Here is a 19,992-nt window from a genome sequence, read left to right on the forward strand (position 1 = left end):
AGAGCTCGTCCGACAAGATGAGTAGGGGCAAGAAAGCGAGGATCATGGCGGCAGGGCTAGTAGTAGTGGCCGGGTTTTTGTACAAGAAGCGCCTGGACAACATTCAGAGAGGTCAGTACAGGTATGCGGTGAGGAGAGAGATACTGTGAAGAGGCACCTTGGGGTTCAACTTCTTATCAACCGATACTAAATTTCATGAGCAGGGAGAGAGGTTTCAGGATTTTATTTATATAATTTACTAAATAGGTTTATTGAATACTGTTGGGTACATTATTTTTGTTTTGATTTTTTTGTTTGGGGTTTTTTTTTTTTGGGCTTTCGTTGGCCGTGGAGGAGTGTAGATGGGAGGGAGAGAAAGGAGAGGGCTCGGAGGGAGAGGGAGAGGGAGAGTGAAGATGGAAGGGAGAGGGAGAGAGTGTCGGATTGTGCTATGGGTGTTTTTCTCATACATGCGGGTGCATTTCAGTGATGAATAGATTGCCTACGTGTCTGTTTGTTATTGGCCGGTCGGAAAATGTTTTTCACACCCATACAGCCCTAAGTTTTTCTCAAGATGAAAATGGAGTAACAGAAGGTAGTGCTTCCCCTACCTGTTCTATGCTTCTTGAGGGAGCAATAGGGTCTGACAAAGTGGCACAAAAAGGATCGTCAGGGGTTGGAGCGCATGCAAGCAATGTCCTCGTAGATGGAGGGGATGAACCTTTAATGGTGACAGCAACAATGGACAGCAACCAGATAGCTGTTGAGGAGGTTCGGGATTTGAATGCAGGATATGGCAGGGAGGAAATTATGGGTTTGTCGTTGGTGCCTTGTGAGGAGGAATGTCTAGGGTCGGGAGTGCAGTTGGGTACTGTGTCAAGGGATAATGTTGTTCCCGAGGTTTCTCTCCCTCTGATAAACAATATAGCGGGTTCACCATCTGAGATTGGTTTCTGCATAAGGTTAACGAGATTTAGCATATTGTGGGGCTCACACATGGAGGATGTGAAGACCAATTTAAGCACTACTCATTGCGATTGAGGCGAGCCACTCGCTTGAAACCAAATCAAGTTTTAAGAAAAGCAGGAAGTTAAAGCATCTTTCTTAGACAATCAACTACAACGCTAAGGGTGGTAGCTCAAGTCAAGGGAAGACTAAAGGGAGGGTATCATGAAGACGTTCTCATAGAGGAAGTTTTGGGTGGAGTATTAGTCTTATGGGAAACAAGGGGTTGGGGTTAGGGTGGTGTGTTTTATTCCAATTCGGGCTTGATGTATTTTGGGTAGTTTTTCACAGGCTTTTTGGGTCATTAGGAGTTCTCTAGTATGAGCTAGGTGCTTTCTTGTATACGTCCAGTGTACTTGGTTACTCCTATTGATATATATATATATAATATTTTTATTTATAAAAAAACAAACTAATCATTTTGGAGTATAGGCCCAGGTATGACTTGTACCTTCTTTGGATCAATATATTTAGTCTGTGATCTTTCACTACCATAATAGGTATGCACCATATATCCTTAAACTGATGAACATTACAATACATATTTTTTTTAATTAGGTTTATAAAATCATTTTTGTATGACTACATATAGCAAAATATATTTATTCAAGAAATAAAAAATAGTTATTTATTATATAATATTGGTTCACTCCCTTCCGCACAAAGATCAATTTCGAGCTCCACCTCTAAGTAGTGGGTTAATATTAGGAGGTGGATTGTAACAGTCCAAGTGGCCTTCGGCTCGTGGGCTTCATACTGTCATGAACGGCAGGGGCCAGCTTGCGAGACTGCTGCATTGGATCAGTAGGAACCGAGTTTATTTTAGTTAGTGGCATGGGCATTAAAGGGTTGCAATTTAAATAACTGTATGCATTAAAGGGTTGCAAATATCTGGGACATCCGTGCAGGTAGGCAGATGCACAAGCTGTCAGGGCAGAGCAAATGGATTGGGTGAGATGAAAGATCATATAATATATATTTTCTTGCTTCTATAGTTTGGTAGGGATAGTAAAGATGCTTTGACTGTAAAATATGCAGGTCAATAAGAATGGTTGGCCTTGGCGATACCTTAATTACTGGTAGTGATGATTGGACAGCACGAGCGTGGTCGGTTTCAAGGGGAACGTGTGAAGCTGTTCTAGGCTCTAGCATGCCATGCTGGTCCAATATTATGTGTTGAGTATTCCCCATTGGACAGAGGAATAATAACAGGTTGATTGAACCTTATCACCCATTCTGTTAGCTGTGTTAATCTTTCCATTTGCTTTTCCGTCATGCCATGCTGGTCCAATATTTCTTAAAAAAATGATGTCCTTTTCAGGTTCAACTGATGGGCTGCTGAGGTTTTGGGAAAATGAGGAGGGTAAGAGCATTAATGACCTCTTGACTACTGAGGTTTTTTCCTTCCATTCATTTGAGGCACGGCTATGGCTATAATTGATCAGCCTAGTCTAGCCAAGTATTGAAGGTTCAAACTATATATTCTGTTAATTTAATTTTTTATTCAAACACATGCTAAGCATGACTTTATCATCGAGCTACATTTTGTCAAATGAGCTGATAAAGTGTTGAAAAAGAATCTTCTAAGCTCCTCTAGGGAGCATTCCTTATCATCGAAGTTTTGATCATTTTTTTCCCTCTAGATGCACTACAAAGGACACCCACCTAACTAATTGACGACTACTGTTGGTGTAGAGACTGCCTAGGAAACAGGCATTATTGTCAATCAACTTAACCCATTCATTACTATTTGATTAACTTCGTTTGGAACCACAATTCATCTCAACTCATCTCAATTTATTATTATAATTTTTTCAAATCCCAAAACAAAATATAATAAACAATTCAATTTTTTCAAATTTCAAAATAATAATAATAATAATAAATAATATTCTAATAATATTTTATTATCTCAACTCAATTCAACTCAACTCACTTCAACATCCAAACGCAACCTTAATAAGTAATGACCAACCCCACTCCGGCGGGTCGGTCATCGTCTGCATCAATGTACTAACACTCTCTCATTATTGTGGCCCGGCCCAAACTCCTTAAGTTCAGAGAAATTTCGTTATTAAGCCGAGACTTGCATTTACATTCACGTTTTCTTCCGCCATCTGATCTAAAGGGTTTCTGCAATTGTCTCCAGCGAACATAGCCATGGCCATGGGAACTCAAGCTCCCAGTCATGATAAGAACTCACGCGATAGCGGTGAAGTTAGTCTCTCTCTCTCTCTCTCTCTCTCGTTTATGCCCATGAACACACAGTGACACACATAATGGAAACTCTGGAATAACCAAAATCGCTGGAGTTCTGTATTGAGCTCTTCCTAGTCACTTCGATCATTTCATATAAATTTTTATATATGGTGCATAAAAATGCATCATATATGTTAAATAAACTCATTCTTGTTTATGTTCATGATGCGTTCTTATAAATACCATATATGCAGTCCATAAAGATGCATCAGATTCAGAACACTGACACAAAGCACCAGCTTTCCGACGAAGATCTGCTCTCACGAGGCTGCGGCGACTCTGAGTCCATCGACGACGATGGCCGCCGCCCAAAGCGAGCAGGTAATTAAGGCAGGCCGGTGTTCAAAATAATAGTTTCTGTCATGCAGGGTTGGTTTGTGGTTCAAACTAGTCCATGCCGTGCTGAATCATGTGTTTTTTTTTTTTTTTTGAATGGAGCATACTCATCTCATTAAGAAAACGAAGTTACAAATGTGACTTATCGATACAAGAAATTCCAATACACAGAATATCCAGTAATAAGCCAACTAACTCAACAGATCTGTAGCTTCCCTACACACAAATACATTTGTGGTAGACATTGTCTTAACTTCTAATCAAATTTTCTCGAACCCGAGAAAGCGCTCTGTAAAAACAGAACTTAAGGGTCCTCTCTATCCTCCCAGGGAAGAAGAGTACGGGACACTGCTATGGACATCAAATCCAAAGCCTATTCCTATTTTATTATAACTAACGCTAACAAACTACTATAAAAAACTACAATAACAACAACAAGACCACAAGCTCTGATGAGACCTCAGACGACACACCCACCGCAAGCATCGTCATTTCGAGCTCTGGTGGAGCGAGCACCCAGCGTACATACAGACCACAACAGCCCGGCCGTATAACCACCGGCCGTAACATCGCCCAACACTCTCGAAAGCCTTGCCCCGGATTACGTCCGATCTAAAGGTCCAAACCTCACTCGGGTCAACAAAAACAACACCACCATAAGAAAACAAGACAAGCTACAAAAAATTGAAACGGACAACAACATAGAAACGAAACAAAAGACAGTACAAAAAACAAAACGGATGAACAGTACACATTTGGTCGGCAATATTTCGTGCAGGACTGTTCACGCTGGGAGGAAAGCCGATGGTCAGACTTGGAAGACCTGGAGCCAGCGGTTCCACAGCAACCGAGCGTGGTGTCGGTAGAGGGTTCGTCGGTGGCGCGTGAGGGCCACGCGCCAACGCTGTCCGGATTTTCGTCCCGCGCGTGCGGTCTACGCGCCACTCCGATGGACACCGGATTTGGAGGTTTTGAAGATCGGCGGCTGGGCTTCACACCGTTGGGGCGGGTGTAGAGAACTGGTGGCCGGAAAGGCTCGAACGGCGATCCTCCCTTATTCGGCCTAAAAACACAAAGAAAAATAAAAACACTACACAGAAGTTAAAAACTAACCAGAGAAGAGGGAGAGGGCAAGGGGAGGGGGCGAGGAGCCGAAGCTCCCACCCCCTTTCAGCAGGTCTTGAGGTTTTGGACGAAAAACGGGTGTTTTTCGTTCGGAGCTAGAGAGAAAACGAAAGGGATAGAGCTCGTGTACAAATTGCTCTTGGTTTTGTGCTGAATCATGTGTTTGCTAGCTCTTCTGGCCTAATTATATAAACATTTAACTTTCGACGGTGCAGGGACGGTTTGGACTGCAAGTGTTTTCGTAACAATGGCTAGTGTGGCTAGCCCTTTGTTTCTGTCCTTGCCAGGGAACGTTGCACAACTTGGATGGGTTGCTGGTCCGGCCGTGATCATTTTTTTCTCCCTCGTGACTTACTGCACCTCCGCTTTGCTCTGCGCTTGCTATCGTTCACCCGTCACTGCCAAGAGAAACCATACTTACACGGATGCCATTCAATCCAACTTGGGTAAAAGGAAAAAAATTTCCAATCAAAGTAACAATGTTAAAATATATATATATTTTTGTTTGCTTTTCATGGTTTTTAATTTACTTTCTAGATGGGGCAAAGGTCAAAATATGCTGGGTGATTCAGTACCTGAACCTTCTTGGAGCAGCCAGCGAGTACACTGTATTTGCTTCGCTAATGATGAGTCCCGTAGCTAGGTTTGAAATCATGCGTACAGTATCTTATTTATCATTTAGTTTGGTTAGTCCTTTAATTTAGTCCCTAATTAATTATGGGACATTTGGGTGGTGGTACTGGTTGTTTTTTTCAATTAAACAGGGATATCAACTGGCTCTCTAATTCATGTCGCAACGCAGCTGGTGCATGTTATGTTAATCACATGCCATACTTCATGGCTTTCGCCGTTGCTCAAATAATTCTCTTTCAAATTCCCAGCAAGTTTTCCCGGCTGCGCAGTTTCTCCATTCTGTGTCTTATGATGTTCCTACTTTATTCAGGAATTGGTGTTGGCCTTGCTATCGCTAAAGTTGCAGGTACGTACGTACAAGCTGTAACTTATGTTTTTCTACTTTTAATCTTAATTTCTGATGAATAATTTGCAGGTACGTGCGTGCGTGCGTGCAAGTTTTGTACGTTTTGCTCAATTATATTACAAGAAAATCGTTTAAACTTCGATCGGAATCTGACTGGAAAAAATGAACATTGCATGGTGTTAGTGTAAAAACGATGCATTCACAAATTCAAATGATAAAATTTGCAGGTAGTCGAACTGATTTGGGTTGAGTTTGATTTAAAATTGGATAAAAAATCGAAGTAACAGGAGATTTTACTGGACAACTTGACCATGACTCACACTTGGCCAAAGCTTTGCTGCATAAAGATCTTGCTAGACAAGGCTTCTGTTTGGACAGTGAGATGAAATGATATATTTTTTTTTATAAAAGTTAAAAGTTTAATAAAATATTATTTTTTAAAAATATTATTAAAATATTATTTTTAAAAATATTATTATTTTGAGATTTGAAAAAATTGAATTGTTTATTATATTTTATGTGAAAATTTAATAAAATTGTAATGATGAGTTGAGATGGTTTCTCAATTCACACGGGGCTAGATCTCCCAAAAAATCTGTCAAGCATGACATTTCACCTCAAAGTTTTCATTTTATAACCAAAATCTTTGTGCTAATTGTTTAATTATATCAAGATTTTCTTAGAATTTAGTTTTAATATCCATAAATGATTTCTTAATTAATTAGCTATGTATGTATATTAATGATATGTACATTTAAATTCATTGATAATTCTCTTGCCATATTTTGCTAAAATACCTAGATCATCTTCTTGTCAGGTGTGCATGGGATTTATCATTATACTGATGACCTTCCATTAACGGACAGTAATAATACTATGACTCGAGCCCAAAATATATTGAAGATCGTCCAAGCAATCGGGGATATAGCTCATGCATACGATTTCTCAGCCGTCCTTATTGAGATCGAGGTATATATATATATATATATAATATATATATATATATCTTGTCCAAAGTACGTATATCATGAATTCATAGCTTCATTTTTTTATTTTTTATTTTTAACATGCATGATTAATTATACCTTGTTGATCAACTAATTAACCAAATCATGTAAAACAGGATACAGTTAAATCCCCACCATCAGAAGCCGAGACAATGAAAAAAGCCACAGGACTTAGCCTTATACTCACAACCTTTGTCTCCATGCTTCATGGCTGCTTCCATTTTGCTGCTTTTGGAAATAAATCTCGGCCTGTATTCCTCCTCCATGGCTTCTATAAACCATATTGGCTGCTTGACATGATAGCAAGTGCTGCCATTGTAATCCAATTTGCTGGAGGATACCAGATCTATTTGCTACCCATTTTGGCCATGGTTGAGGAAACCCTAGCAAAGAGATTCCCGGATAATGAATTCATCGCCAAAGACATTAAAATCCCGACCGGAAGCAGGCATTTTGGTCCCTACAAACTCAACCTCTTTCGACTGGTTTGGAGGACACTTTTCGTGATCACAACCACTGTGTTATCAATGTTTCTAGCAATCTACCTGGACCTGCTTAAACTCTTTCAGATTTTGGCCTTTTGGCCTATCACAGTTTACTTCCCAGTGGAGATATATATGGTGCAAAAGGAGATACCAAAGTGGAGCAAAAGATGGATTTGCCTTCAAATCCTAAGTGTCGGGTGCCTCATTGTTACCATAGCCACAGCTGCTGCCTCTAGTGTTGATCTTTTTAATTAGTGGGTGATCTAATTATTATGATCCCTTCATAAAGCCGAAGTATTTCTAGGTAGATCATCATCCATATGCTAAATATATCAGCGTTACGAACTATCTATTACGAATACTTAAAGCTCGATAAAACATGCATGCAGGGTTGTGCCTTACTAAGCTGCTTGGGTTCTAGCTACTGGTCCTAATTAACATATAATATATTTAGCTGTTTGATTGGTTACAAACTATAATTACTTACAATGCTTGATTTTGAGATTATTTCGTCCATATATAGTTTGCTTGCTTGATAAGAATGCCAGAAATTATATAAATATACTTTTTTGACTTTATGGTCTGACATATATTCACATATTTAATAATTTAGCTAGTTAATTTAATTTGTTGGGTGGAAACCAATCGGTCCATTTGGTCCGATCTTTTTTTTTTTTAAATCAATTAATAAAAAAATTATTTAAAATATTAAATTAAATTAAGTGATTTATTAATGTGGATTATGTAACAAACTCAATAAAAAAATATTTTATATGGTCAATGATAATAAATTAAATGAAAATTATATTATTAATTTATATAATTACTATATAATTAACTAATTGATATTATATATTAGTTAATTCATAGAATATTAACAAGTGTTAATAAAATATTTAAAATTTTATATTGTTAAATAGTGATATGTAATATGAAGATATATATAAAATATTATTAATTTATAGAATATTAACAAGTATTAATAACATATTTAAAATTTTATATTGTTAATTGTACAATTATTATATAAATAATATCTATAATATTTTATTTATTTTTATTTTTTATTCGGTCAGTCCGGTCCGGTCCGGTCCAAGAAATCTCCACCCTAGGACCAGACCAAAGACCAAAATTTTCTTATTTATTGGATCGAAACCGACTATGCATTTGGTCGGTCTAGTCCGGTCAATTTCTCCAGTTCGGACCGACCGATTTACATCCCTACACTTTTTCTTTTTAAATATGAAAATAACTATAATAAGTTTAAAATTATTTTTTGAGATTATTATATTATAGATATGAAATTTTTATTCAAATGAGATTTTACCATCTATATATACATATGAGATTATTATATTATAAATTGTTTGATTGTAAAAATAAAAATAAATACGATGTGTTGTAGGTTATTAAAGATTATGAAAATAAAATAAAAATTAATTAAAAAATATAAATAATAAAAAATAATAAAATTTTATTATAATAAAAAGTGTGATGATAAATCTAATGTAGATTTTAAATTTTAAATGATTAACTAAAGTTAAAAAAAATTACATATTAATTAAAATTTAAAAAATAAGATATCAATCTAATACTAATGCTGTAACAAATTTTTTTGCAGCGCCGCTATTATTGACAAAGGGTTATTAAAAGACAAAGGGTTATTAAAATTATTAAAAGACAAAAAGCTACAGAGCTAATGTTCAAATCTAGCTCATATCTCTTGGTCCACAACCAGGAAAAACCATCACCTCCACTTCATTAAAAGCAATCCCTTAGTGGGCCACTTGTCCTTTATACCAAACCTAACGTAGTTCCCGGAGAAACTATAAAGACCCAGCTCAGTAATTTTAAAATCGAAATATTGATCATTTTTTTTTTTGGGCCTGCATTATATTTAATAGACCATATTTGATAAATTTGTGAGCAATAAATTATTGAAATTAATTAAGAGTTTTAATTAGGTTCAACAATTAGGTTAAACCTTATTTATTATTAAACGAGTTAAAATTAATGTTTTGAATACCGTACCGGACGTCATACCAGTCAAGGCACTGGAACGAAATATTTCGATACCGGTACCGTTTCATGTACTGTTTCGGAATAGTCGATATATGAATAAATTATATATATAAATTATATTCTAAAATAATAGTCTATATATGAATAAATTATATATAAATACATATATATAAAAATTATAAATAGACTAGTCTGAATTGAGGGTAAAAAAATAAGCTTGTAGTTTGAAAAAATGAAAAAAAAAAAATTAAAAACCGAAATACAGGACGGTACAGGCCGAAATATAAGTCAGTATTTAGACCGGTACAAAACATATATGGTACCTGTACCGGCCCAGTGGTCGGTACGGCAAATACCGGCCATACCAGTTGGTACGGTACGAGATTAAAAATATTGGTTAAAATCCCTTTAGAATTTAAATACTGGCCATTATAAATTTATTTCAATTTAAAATCATCGATTGAAATCCGCTATGCAATCTCAATCACTGTCAATCCTACATTAAATGAACTGCTAGATCATGTTTTTAAAATCATACTCTCTTCTTAGATGATCACGATTGAGTGTTCAACAGATTAGTGTCATTACATATATTAATCGAGTCCAACTCAAACGCGTTCACCCTCTCTCAAATCTCTCTATAAATATCTTCATTTAGTGTGTTATCTGGAAAAAATCATAAACTTCCATAAGTGCAGCAATCGAATCCAAGATACGTAGTCCAGCAACATGCGTGTCTCATGTTCACCACACCAATAGCCGACTGCCTCATTCCTCTCACAATATCTCTCACGTTTTCTCTCTCCTTCTAGTTCACGAGATCGATTTCAAGCCGAAAATATTAGATTAACGCTATATGATAAGTTGCTGGATCATAAACTAGGATTAACATACGTTAGCTAGTTATATATATTATTATTAAAACCAGTTCTTTGAAAGTCGGTGTTTTTGTACCACATGTGTCATGATATTTGCAAACATATCATTCATCATGTTTCATTCCGCATATTATATTTATGTACGTATTATGTATCTCATATATCTCATGTTTCATAAGACACGTAAGCTTTCATAAGATCAAGTGTAAGATAAGTTCAGATCAGTTTAATCAGATGACCATTCAGATGCATAGTACCAATGCAGTTTCAGGGTGGATGTGCAAGCCATGGACCCACACATAGTCCACTGTTATAGGCCAGAATACTACTCAACGGCTCCCCTTGCGACCTCGGGACATGAGGCCGGTGCACAATCTCGCACATAGGGTTAAGTGTATTGGCCAGTCATATCAGTCAGATAAATCAGTCCTGCATAGCGAAGCATCAGTATGATAAATCAAGATTTTAAATTCTCGGCATGAAATATTTTATGAAAAACCTTATATTAAGTATGTTTACGTTACGATGGTGTCTTATTGAGTCATCGAATCATTTTAATTTGTTTTATGTCTTTTTGGATTTGAAGATGAGTTGTGAATAGTAGTGAGATGAATTGTGAATAGTAATAAGATTTGTGAGTTAAAGTTGATGAATATTAGTGAATAGTATTGAGATGAGTTGCGAATCCAAATCGGACTACCACTCTAAGTCAAAATATTTATGAAAGTAGAGCTGCAGGACGAGACTTAGTATAGGGAGGCGTGACAGTGACCTAGATCATATACAGAGATTTTAAGTTATGATTTTTTATAGCAAAGACTTTAAGAAATTTTAATAAATGTTTCCACACACTCTCATTTGCGATTTCAATATTTTAATTCAAAATAATCTATTTATTATAAGGAATCTTTGTATTTGGCACTTCTTTTAGGAAAAAAAAATATATATTTTTAAGTCAGGTTCAATACTAGCACTTCAGCTCTCGTGATTTAAAAAAAATTGTCTTTCTTTATTGTAAGGAGTATTTTTTAAAATTTTTTTGGCCGCATAAAATTACGCTGGTTATCGAGAGAGTATAGGAAAAAGAAAGAGAATGGAGGATAAAAGTTCTTTCGTTTATACTCTTCATGGTCTTTTCTTTTTTAAAGGTAAAGTCTGCGTAAGTTTGCTGAGAACCTGGAGAAAGATTGATGTTTTTGTAAGGTTTTCTGAGAACTGAACGGAGGGCTGGTTTCAAACATTTGAGAGTTTTCATATTGCAAGTATTCAGTGAAAGCAGATGTCATAAAAGCTAATTCTATGGCCATTTCTGACCGGGTAAAATCTCTCCTATGTATTTTTACTAGTATTAGAAAGGGTGGTTCTTTGAAATTGGCTCTTTTGTAGGATAGCTAGGGAGGTAGGATTATTAGATCATGTTGGAATTGGAATGCAGAGGTGGGATCCTTCTAATACAACGTTATTGTTTCGATATATTTGATGTTAGCTTTAGGGGAAGATGGAATTCTGATATAGTTATCTCATATATTTTTTTCTAGAAGCATATTCTAACCATCCTGAAGAGTTGAGTTCAGAGGGCCATAGGCATGATCATTATTTTTTTGATAAGCATGCTGAATGGATAGATACTTACCTCCCTTAAACGACTTTTTTGTAGACATAATTGATTGAATGGGAGCTAAAGGTCAATGAAATTCAAAGTTGGATCTGTAGTGATTTAAGTATTAATGATCTCATGTTGCAATTGATATAAACTAGCTACAAATCACGATTGGATCATAATCATTTCCTGTTGTAAAACAGGGTCTCCTGTAAACCCAAGTTGCTTAACTATCTCAAACATTCTATCCCTTCTTTTCTAAAATACCTCCATTGATGAAGATGCTCGAGATAGGAAGGGCCATTCAGTTAAAATATTCTTCTTAGACATTCTTGCACATTGAGGGGATCATTTTTGAATAAGCAATCTTGGTTTTCCTCAACTTCTCCTCTAAAACCCAAATTCCCAAGCACGAGCACACAAATCCAAAATAGCCATTGACAATTGAAGAAACTATCTGCAACTTTGAGAAGCCTTCAAATAGAGCTGGAATGTGAACTATTTTCAATGGCGACTTCTGAAGCATATTCAATAAAATCCATTACTAATAGCAAGACATCTAAACAAATTATGAATACATGATTAATGCACGACTAGGAATGACTCAAAAATTACAAATTAGAACTACAGGGCCTTCCAACACTATCTGAACAACAAGACTCCCCACAACAGAGTCACATATGGGTCAGGGCCTTTTAAAAATCTCTTCTTTTTCTTTCATGTTGTCCAATGCATTCAAATTTTTTTTCTATAGATTTTGATTTGTGCAGGGTTTTTTTTTGTTTGTTTTTGTTTTGGGTTATGAATACTACAGTCTACAGGGTCCTTTTTTCATGATAGAAGCACAACTCTGGGGACTCTAATGGGCGTGAGCTTCCCTGCCATTACCTTCAGAGCCCCATCTCAGCACCGGGACCCCCAAACGTCCGTTTCGGTGTCCGTTTCCGCGGTGTCCCGGAGGGCCAAGAAGCCCAGGAAGAACAAGAACAACGCTCAGCCACCTTAGGCGATGGTAGAGCGGTGGCGGAGGTGGTGGCAACTTTGCAAGGACAACGAGGCAAAGCCAGCCTCGCTGGGAAAGTTTCTCGAGGTGGAGCGGAGGTTCGGTGACGGAGAGTTCTTCGGTGCGGCCGCGGCAGAGCTCGAAGGCGTGGTGGTGCTGCAGCAACAGCATTGGCAGAGGAACGGAAACGGACGGCTGTTGTTCGCCGACGGAAGGGTTCTTCCGCTGGCCACCGATAGTGATGTGTAGAGAATTAAACAACAAATGGAAGCGAAAATTACAACGATATGGTGACACTCCCATGAGGGTATTTGTCCCACAAGTTGGTGATGAGCAAAGAGAATTGAGTGAGTTTGTTTGTGCACCAATGACCCCTATTTATAGGCCATCATGCACCGGTTGGTAAATGGCACATCCATTGGTTAACCAATGGTAACCCAAAGGTCACAACCTTAAGGAGTGACACATCCTATTGTGAAAGGGCACAACCATTGGTAAACCAATGGTAACCCAAAAGTCACAACCTTTTGACTAAATCAAAAGGTTGTGTCTCCTGACACTTCCTTTAACATCACCCCTCATGGGAACAATCACCATGTTAGAGAATGTCATTCCAAGGGGTACACCGTTTGGTGATCACACCCCTTAAAATAACATGATGATGGGGCAGCGATGGCTGGGGCGCTCTGCAGATTCTCGATTTCACTCAGTGGGATCTGTAGTGGCGGGGCAGGATAAAATTTCTTTTTTTTTTTTATTATCTTTTTTATTGGATCTTTTTGTTCATTGTTTTGGAGGGATTCTTCATTGATTGTTAATGATTTAAATATTCTCTAATTTATCCATCTCTGCATCAGCTGCTTTTATATTTATTTGCCCAAAATAAATTACCCAAAAAAAAAAATGGTTTTGGCTTTTGAGGACTTTGCTTTTAGCTTTTTCTTCTTTGATCCTTTTTGGTTGGTTAGAATATTAGCAGTTGATGTTATCCTTTAGCATGTATATACATATATTAGCAGTTGGTGTAAAATATAAAAATAAATAATGACTAATGAGTAAAATTTTTTATTTATAAATGAGTACTAATTCATGGGTTTTTTTAAAAAAAAAAAAAACTTCCTTTTAGACCAGTTAATTTTCCTTCCAATGGATAAATTGAGAGATTTTTTTGGCTCCTTGGATTATCCTTAAATTTTTTTAATAATATACAAATAATAAGTGACACTTACGGGAGGGTGGGATATAAAAACTCTTTTATCTCAAAATATAATAAATAATTTAATTTTTTTAAATTTTTAAATAATAATAATATTTCATTTAACTTTTATCTCAACTCATCTCATTTCAATATACTAATTCACCGTATAAAAAATTGGTTCTATGTAAGTGTCCGTACTGCAACAGTAATGGCTATCAAATTTGCTTAGAATAAAAGAAAAATATATATTTTTCAGCTTTTTAATTTAGTAACTGTGTTCAAGTTGCTGGAATTTAGCTCTACCCCAAGTTTGTGGTAGAGATGTCTGTCAAGTTTCACTTTCAGATATAATACCCATTGCTTTAGAGTAAAGCAGTGAGGATTTTGATTAAGTTTTTTTTACAAGGCTTTTATTTATTTATTTATTTGTTTTTGGGTCTTGAACTTATCAATGCATTGTCAGTAAAGCAAATAACCCAATGTTCTTTTATATTAAACATATCTCTGTTTTGGAGAATGTTAATAAATTGTAAAATCCCATTTGCATAATATTTGGGATCAAAATCCCAAAACCTTGAATAATTGAGTTCAATCACATGATGATTCTTATCCTAAAAAACTATATTAATCTAATAAAAACGGAATGTACAAATTAAGGGTTCTTTAGCCTATGGCATCTCCACCCAACAAACTAGGAGTAAAAGGAAAAAATACACTTTATCTCCTCAAATTATTAGGAATTTGGTACTTTTCATTATATAAACCATCCCAATTACATTGTTCAACTAACAAAAAGTAGATACATTTAACACAATATCGAGTCAAATTTTAATGAAGAGTATAAAGTGTCAATTTTTAATAGTTTGTAAAAGAAATATGCAAAATGTATTTGGGTAGCGAGGTATGGAGATTACTGACCCTCTAAAATCAGGGACAATTAAGACTGTGTTTGGGTAGCGAGGTAATCTTAGGTATCCTGTGAATAATAGTAAAAAAAGTAATGAAAAAATAATGATAAAATGTAGAATAGTAGTAAAAGGTAAGTAAAAAGTAATAATAAAATAATGAATAACTGACAGCAGTTTTTCTGGCTTGGCAATCTTTTTCGTATACCACTGGAAAAAGCACAGAAGGTGAACACTTTTTTGAAGCAAAACAATTTAGAGATAGAAGATTGCAATTTTCTTGTAGAGTACATTGCCTAAATAGAAAATTTAGAGAGGACGCTACAAATTACATAGTAGTTTGAGGGGATTTGTTTGTGAGCCCCTGTGTTAATTTTGGTTTGTAGCTTTGTGCACAAATTGATCAATAAAAGCTCAGACAGGTATTTTAATCAATTTCAAAGAAAAAGTTGAGATTTATGAAACTTTACCCGATAACCAAAAAACTGTAGAGAAACCTGCAAGTCCCTCCCATGCTTGAACTTTTGGCCATACATTACAAAAAGAACCAAAGCGCAAGAACAGGGAAAAGTAGAGTCGTCTTCCCTTACATAAATCCTTCAAGTTTTGGAAGTAGGGAATGGTTCTTTTCAATTTCAATCCAACTAGATGCAGGCATTTTCTTCACATCCCTAGCTTCCATTAATTCTCTCAGCATCCCTACCCCATCCCAATTGCTCAAGCCAGCAAACAAGTTGGATAATACCACATAGGTTGACGGATCTTTTCCGTCCAGATTTAATACATGCTCCGCTGCACGCTTCCCAATTTCCATATCACCATATACATGACAAGCACCGAGCAAAGTTTTCCAAACTAGCACACCTGGTTGAAATGGCATTCTTAAAATGAATTCCTCGGCTTCTTTGACACATCCAGCTCGACCTAGAAGATTTACCATGCATGCATAGTGATCTTCTACAGGAAGGATTCCATAATCACGGGTCATGGAGGAGAATAGCTCCCACCCTTCATCGATAAACCCTCCTTGGCCACATGCATAAAGCACACAAATGAAGGTTATGTAGTTTGGCTGAATATCCTTCAGCCTCATCTCATCATAAATCTTGAGAGCTTTCCTAGCTTGGCCGTTTATTGCACATGCCATGATCATTGTTGTCCATGAGACAATAGAATGATCATTCATGGATTGGAAAACTGTCCATGCGTTGTCCACACACCCACATTTTGCATACATATCTAGTAAAGCATTATCTACACAGACATCAATGTCAGTTCCGAGCTTGATTCTCAAGCCGTGAACTTTCTTCCCTTCCTCCAATGAAGCCAAATTAGCACAGGCATTCAAGGCAGTCGCAAGGGTAAACTTGTTTGGTTTTACACCCATCTTCTTCATCTCTGCAACAATCTCAAGTGCTTTGCTTGGTTCTCCACACAGTAGGCATCCTGCAGCCATCTGAGTCCACGAGCACACATCTCTCACTGGCATCCCATCAAAAGCTCTAAACCCTTCAACCAACTTCTGATTTTTTATATACATATCTGCCAAAGAGTTCCCCACACAAATCTCGACACCATAACCATATCTGACAAGCTGAGCATGAACCTGCAATCCTAATTTAAAGTCAGAAAGGGCAGCCAGCCCGGTGAGAACACTGGAAAATGTGAAACTATCAGGCTTCACACCTTCACAAGTCATTCGATACCAAAATTTGGGCACGTCCGCAAAAGAGAACTGCAAAAACCCAGCCATCATGGCATTCCAAGACACAATATCCTTAGTTCGACAATTCTCAAAGACTTCCAAAGCCCCTGCCAATTCACCATGCCTAATCAAAGCTGTCAGGAAGGCATTCAGCAAGAAAATGTTTGACTCAAATCCCAAGCGAACAACGAATGAATAAAGTTGATATGCCTGCGTCAAATTCTCCACTAACGAGCATGCGTGGAGTGTGCTGACGAGGGTGAACTCGTTGGGCTTCGTTGTTCCATCACGGTGCATACGGCAAAACAGAGAAAGAGCTTCATTAGGACAGCCATGTTGAACGAGACCCGCAATGACAGCTGACCACGACACGACATTCTTTTCGGGCATTTCCTCAAACAGTAGGAGACCACTGACCAGATCACCGCATTTGACATACATATTGAGCAAGTGATTACGGAGGAAAAGAGAAAAGGGAAGAGAACCTTTGACGAACTTAGCATGAATTCCTCTTCCGTGATATGAGTCAGATTTTTCGGCATATCTACGCAACAGAGTAGAATAAATTTCTTCCTCGGCTGAGTTTTCAAAACTGTCCGATGCAAAAAACCTTCGACAACATCGAACGAAAGAAGGCAACCTTGTGGCTATAAAGAGAAGAGTTGGACGGGGCATCTATGTCTAGACTTCATGCTCCCGCACGCTGGCATAGCCTGTTATTATGTATTGTCCAACTTTGAATCAATGGGAAGATAAATTGTTCACTAACTATGCGCATTCTGCATGAATAGTTGATGAATATCTGAATACTCGAAAGAACCTTTCACCTACCATTGGAAAGGCTGGCGGTAAAGTAGAACGTGAACGAATTTGGAAGCGCTGCCCATATCTTTATCTGTATCACAGTCTGCTGCATTATAATAAGGAGGACAAAGCTCATATACCATTTCAAACTGATAAAAACCGTAATATCAATCCGCGTATAGGAAGGTGGTCGATAAAATTCCAGGCTGCTAGGGAAGTTCAAGCCCTTTGTAATGATCCAAAATAGTTGGTTAGACCCAACAACAATCATATAACAACCATTTTTCTGAGCTCCCGATATGCTACGAAATCACGTTGCAAAACACAAAACAACACAAAACAAAATCAGTTCACAACACCTCCGCCGGAGAAAATTCAAAGAAAGAACCAAATAGATTCACCGGAAAATCTTTCCGACCAGATGTGTTTGATTTTCTAAGAAAGTTGAGAGATTTTTTCATGTAAAACCGGAATATAGATATGTTAGGGTGAGAAGAGAAGTATAAAGTTCGGCCGAGAAACCAAAAGACAAACCGGGCGAGGCGGAGAGCAACGAGCATTGAGCAACAGAGAATGAAAGACAGGAATCAATGGTGTTTATAATGGGCCGAGCCGATCATTAACTTTCAGCCCACTATGAAAAACAACCATAAATGTTCATCAAAGTTTTTTTTATTAAAAACTTTAAATTATATAAATTTTAATAATTTAAGGTGAGATATTTTTATAAATTCTATAGTTTTTTAAAAAAAAAATAATTTTAGAGTTTTAAAAATTCATCATGCCTCAATTTTGTATCTATATCGTGCTTCTTTATTAATGATTAAACCTAATTAATCCTAAAAAAATTAAGTCCTCTATTCAAATATTGAGAAGAACTCTAATTTAGTAATAAAAAAAAATTAGGACTCGTTTGTATAGTGAGATAAGATGAGATGAGATAGAATGAAATGAGATAAGATGGTTTTAGATGAGCTGAATAAAATATTATTAGAATATTATTTTTTAATATTATTATTATTTTGGGATTTGAAAAAGTTGAATTATTTATTATAAGAAATTAGAAAAGTTATAATGATGAAATGAGATGAGTTGAGAGTGTTTCTGTATCCAAATAAGCCCTAAATTGTCTTATATTATATAGTTATTTTATAACTCATTTTAAAAATAATTAATGTAATAATATTTAGTATCGTTCCATCGAAAATACTAAAACATTTTGGAATTGAGTTTTAAATATTACATAACCACCCATGTTGAGTTTAATGAGCAAGTACTCCAAAGATGCATATAATATATCATATAAATCGTATAGACATTGAAATATCCGAGAATATCAAAGTTTTCCTCTTTACCTTATTACTCATAATCTAAAAAATATATAACACAAAAAGACTTGATGAAGAAAAGGAAATTCAAGAAAGAAAGAAAACAAAATACAGCTATGTGTGAGATCTCATGATTGTCTACATGGTGTTTCAGCAATAGTCTCCAACGCAGGCTTCCATGATCTCTGCTTTGAGTACCTCTGCAGGACTGGTTCTTGCTGAAGATCATGATGATCAGTGTCTTGATCACCATTTAATGTCTTGGCCTCCGAAGGAAACATGCAAAACTCCCCAAGCACAGGGAAGATCTTGCCCAAGTTGTTGAAGCCTCCATGCTTTAAAGCCTTGGAAGATCTGTAAGAGAGAGAGCTCATTTCCTCGAGTGTAAGGACCGAGTAGAGGAGCTCCATGGGAAGGAGGAAGTAGAACTGGCGCCGCAGCTCAAGCTCTTCATCTGCTAGAAGGCCTTGAATCCTGTGGCCAACTTTGAGGGTGCTGGATTCGCAGACAAATTGTCCAGGGTTCTCTAGCATGAGCTCTGCTGCTTTTACTGGTTTTGTGTAGACTTCGAATCTTCCATCGCTGAATAAGACCTTCACTGCTCCACTTGATGAGATTCTGGAAGGAGCACAAGATGTCACATTCCCCATGGGTGTTCTTGAGAGAGAGAGAGAGAGAGAGAGATGGGGATTTGCTAGTTTATCTGATAATATTTTAAGGAGATCAGATTACAAGTACAGGCAGGCGGGCAGGTGCATGGATTTTCATGCAGCAAGTGTTGGCCAGGTAATTAAAGAGAATGCGTGTAACTGTGGGACCTAAGCAGCACATTACTTCTGTGCATCTTCTATGAATCACAATCTTCCAAGTTTTTATCTAAATTTAAAAGAAAAATTTTAGACATAAACCTCACACTCTTACATACCAATTAAAAATATATAATTTTATTTTTTTATCCTCATATTTCATGAAATTAGTGAGAGAGAGAGGGGAAGTAGATGTTGGCCCGACAACGAGTAATACTATAAGATTCATTTTATATGGACAACAATACATTCAACTAAGAAATAAGTATTATATCACTTAGGTGTCTATCTTTTTCGAGAAATGTTTTAATTATAAAAATATCTCTTAAAAGTAAATTTAAAAATTGACATAACTTGATATATATGATACGTAACATATATAAAGTCATATCTATTTATGAGTTTACTTTTATTATTATTTTTTTTTAAAGGACTATAACACTTCTCATCTTTTTCTCACCTGAAATCTACATAAAAGGTAAGAAAAAGTTAGAAAACAGAAAATCAGGCCAACTGTAATGTATGATGTGTATGATATGCATCAAACTGCATGAATTGCATGAAAAGC

General features: G+C 36.5%; 3 protein-coding genes and 1 pseudogene across 5 annotated transcripts; 2 read left to right on the top strand and 2 right to left on the bottom strand.

Moving 5' to 3' along the window:
* Window positions 1–3,144: 3,144 nt before the first annotated feature.
* On the top strand, window positions 3,145–7,430 carry LOC108994879 (amino acid permease 3-like). The gene is made up of 7 exons (XM_035690766.1): window positions 3,145–3,201; window positions 3,438–3,564; window positions 4,920–5,150; window positions 5,242–5,347; window positions 5,469–5,683; window positions 6,501–6,652; window positions 6,807–7,430. The coding sequence occupies exons 1-7, from the start codon at window positions 3,145–3,147 to the stop codon at window positions 7,428–7,430; spliced, it is 1,512 nt and encodes a 503-aa protein (XP_035546659.1).
* A 3,944-nt stretch (window positions 7,431–11,374) lies between these two features.
* LOC108994943 lies at window positions 11,375–13,416 on the top strand (annotated as a pseudogene).
* LOC108994941 (pentatricopeptide repeat-containing protein At2g13600-like) lies at window positions 12,174–17,841 on the bottom strand. 3 transcript variants are annotated; one of them, XR_004801675.1, is made up of 2 exons: window positions 15,252–17,841; window positions 12,174–12,192 (listed from the first exon to the last, which is right to left on the bottom strand). XR_004801675.1 is itself a non-coding variant. In XM_018970380.2 (2 exons), the coding sequence occupies exon 2, from the start codon at window positions 17,159–17,161 to the stop codon at window positions 15,368–15,370; it is 1,794 nt and encodes a 597-aa protein (XP_018825925.1). In that variant the 5' UTR covers window positions 17,162–17,199; window positions 17,318–17,841; the 3' UTR covers window positions 15,126–15,367. The 3 variants fall into 3 exon arrangements, 2 of the variants coding, with proteins under 2 accessions (XP_018825925.1, XP_035546497.1); XM_018970380.2 differs by lacking the exon at window positions 12,174–12,192 and having other exon boundaries at window positions 15,126–17,199; window positions 17,318–17,841; XM_035690604.1 differs by lacking the exon at window positions 12,174–12,192 and having other exon boundaries at window positions 15,126–16,845; window positions 16,972–17,841.
* Window positions 17,842–18,746: 905 nt separating this feature from the next.
* On the bottom strand, window positions 18,747–19,268 carry LOC108994880. Its single transcript, XM_018970273.2, has one exon. It carries the CDS (start codon window positions 19,266–19,268, stop codon window positions 18,747–18,749), a length of 522 nt encoding a protein of 173 aa, XP_018825818.2.
* Between the last annotated feature and the right edge of the window lie 724 nt (window positions 19,269–19,992).

The sequence above is a fragment of the Juglans regia genome, chromosome 6, assembly GCF_001411555.2.
Source record: "Juglans regia cultivar Chandler chromosome 6, Walnut 2.0, whole genome shotgun sequence".
Lineage (NCBI taxonomy): Eukaryota > Viridiplantae > Streptophyta > Magnoliopsida > Fagales > Juglandaceae > Juglans > Juglans regia.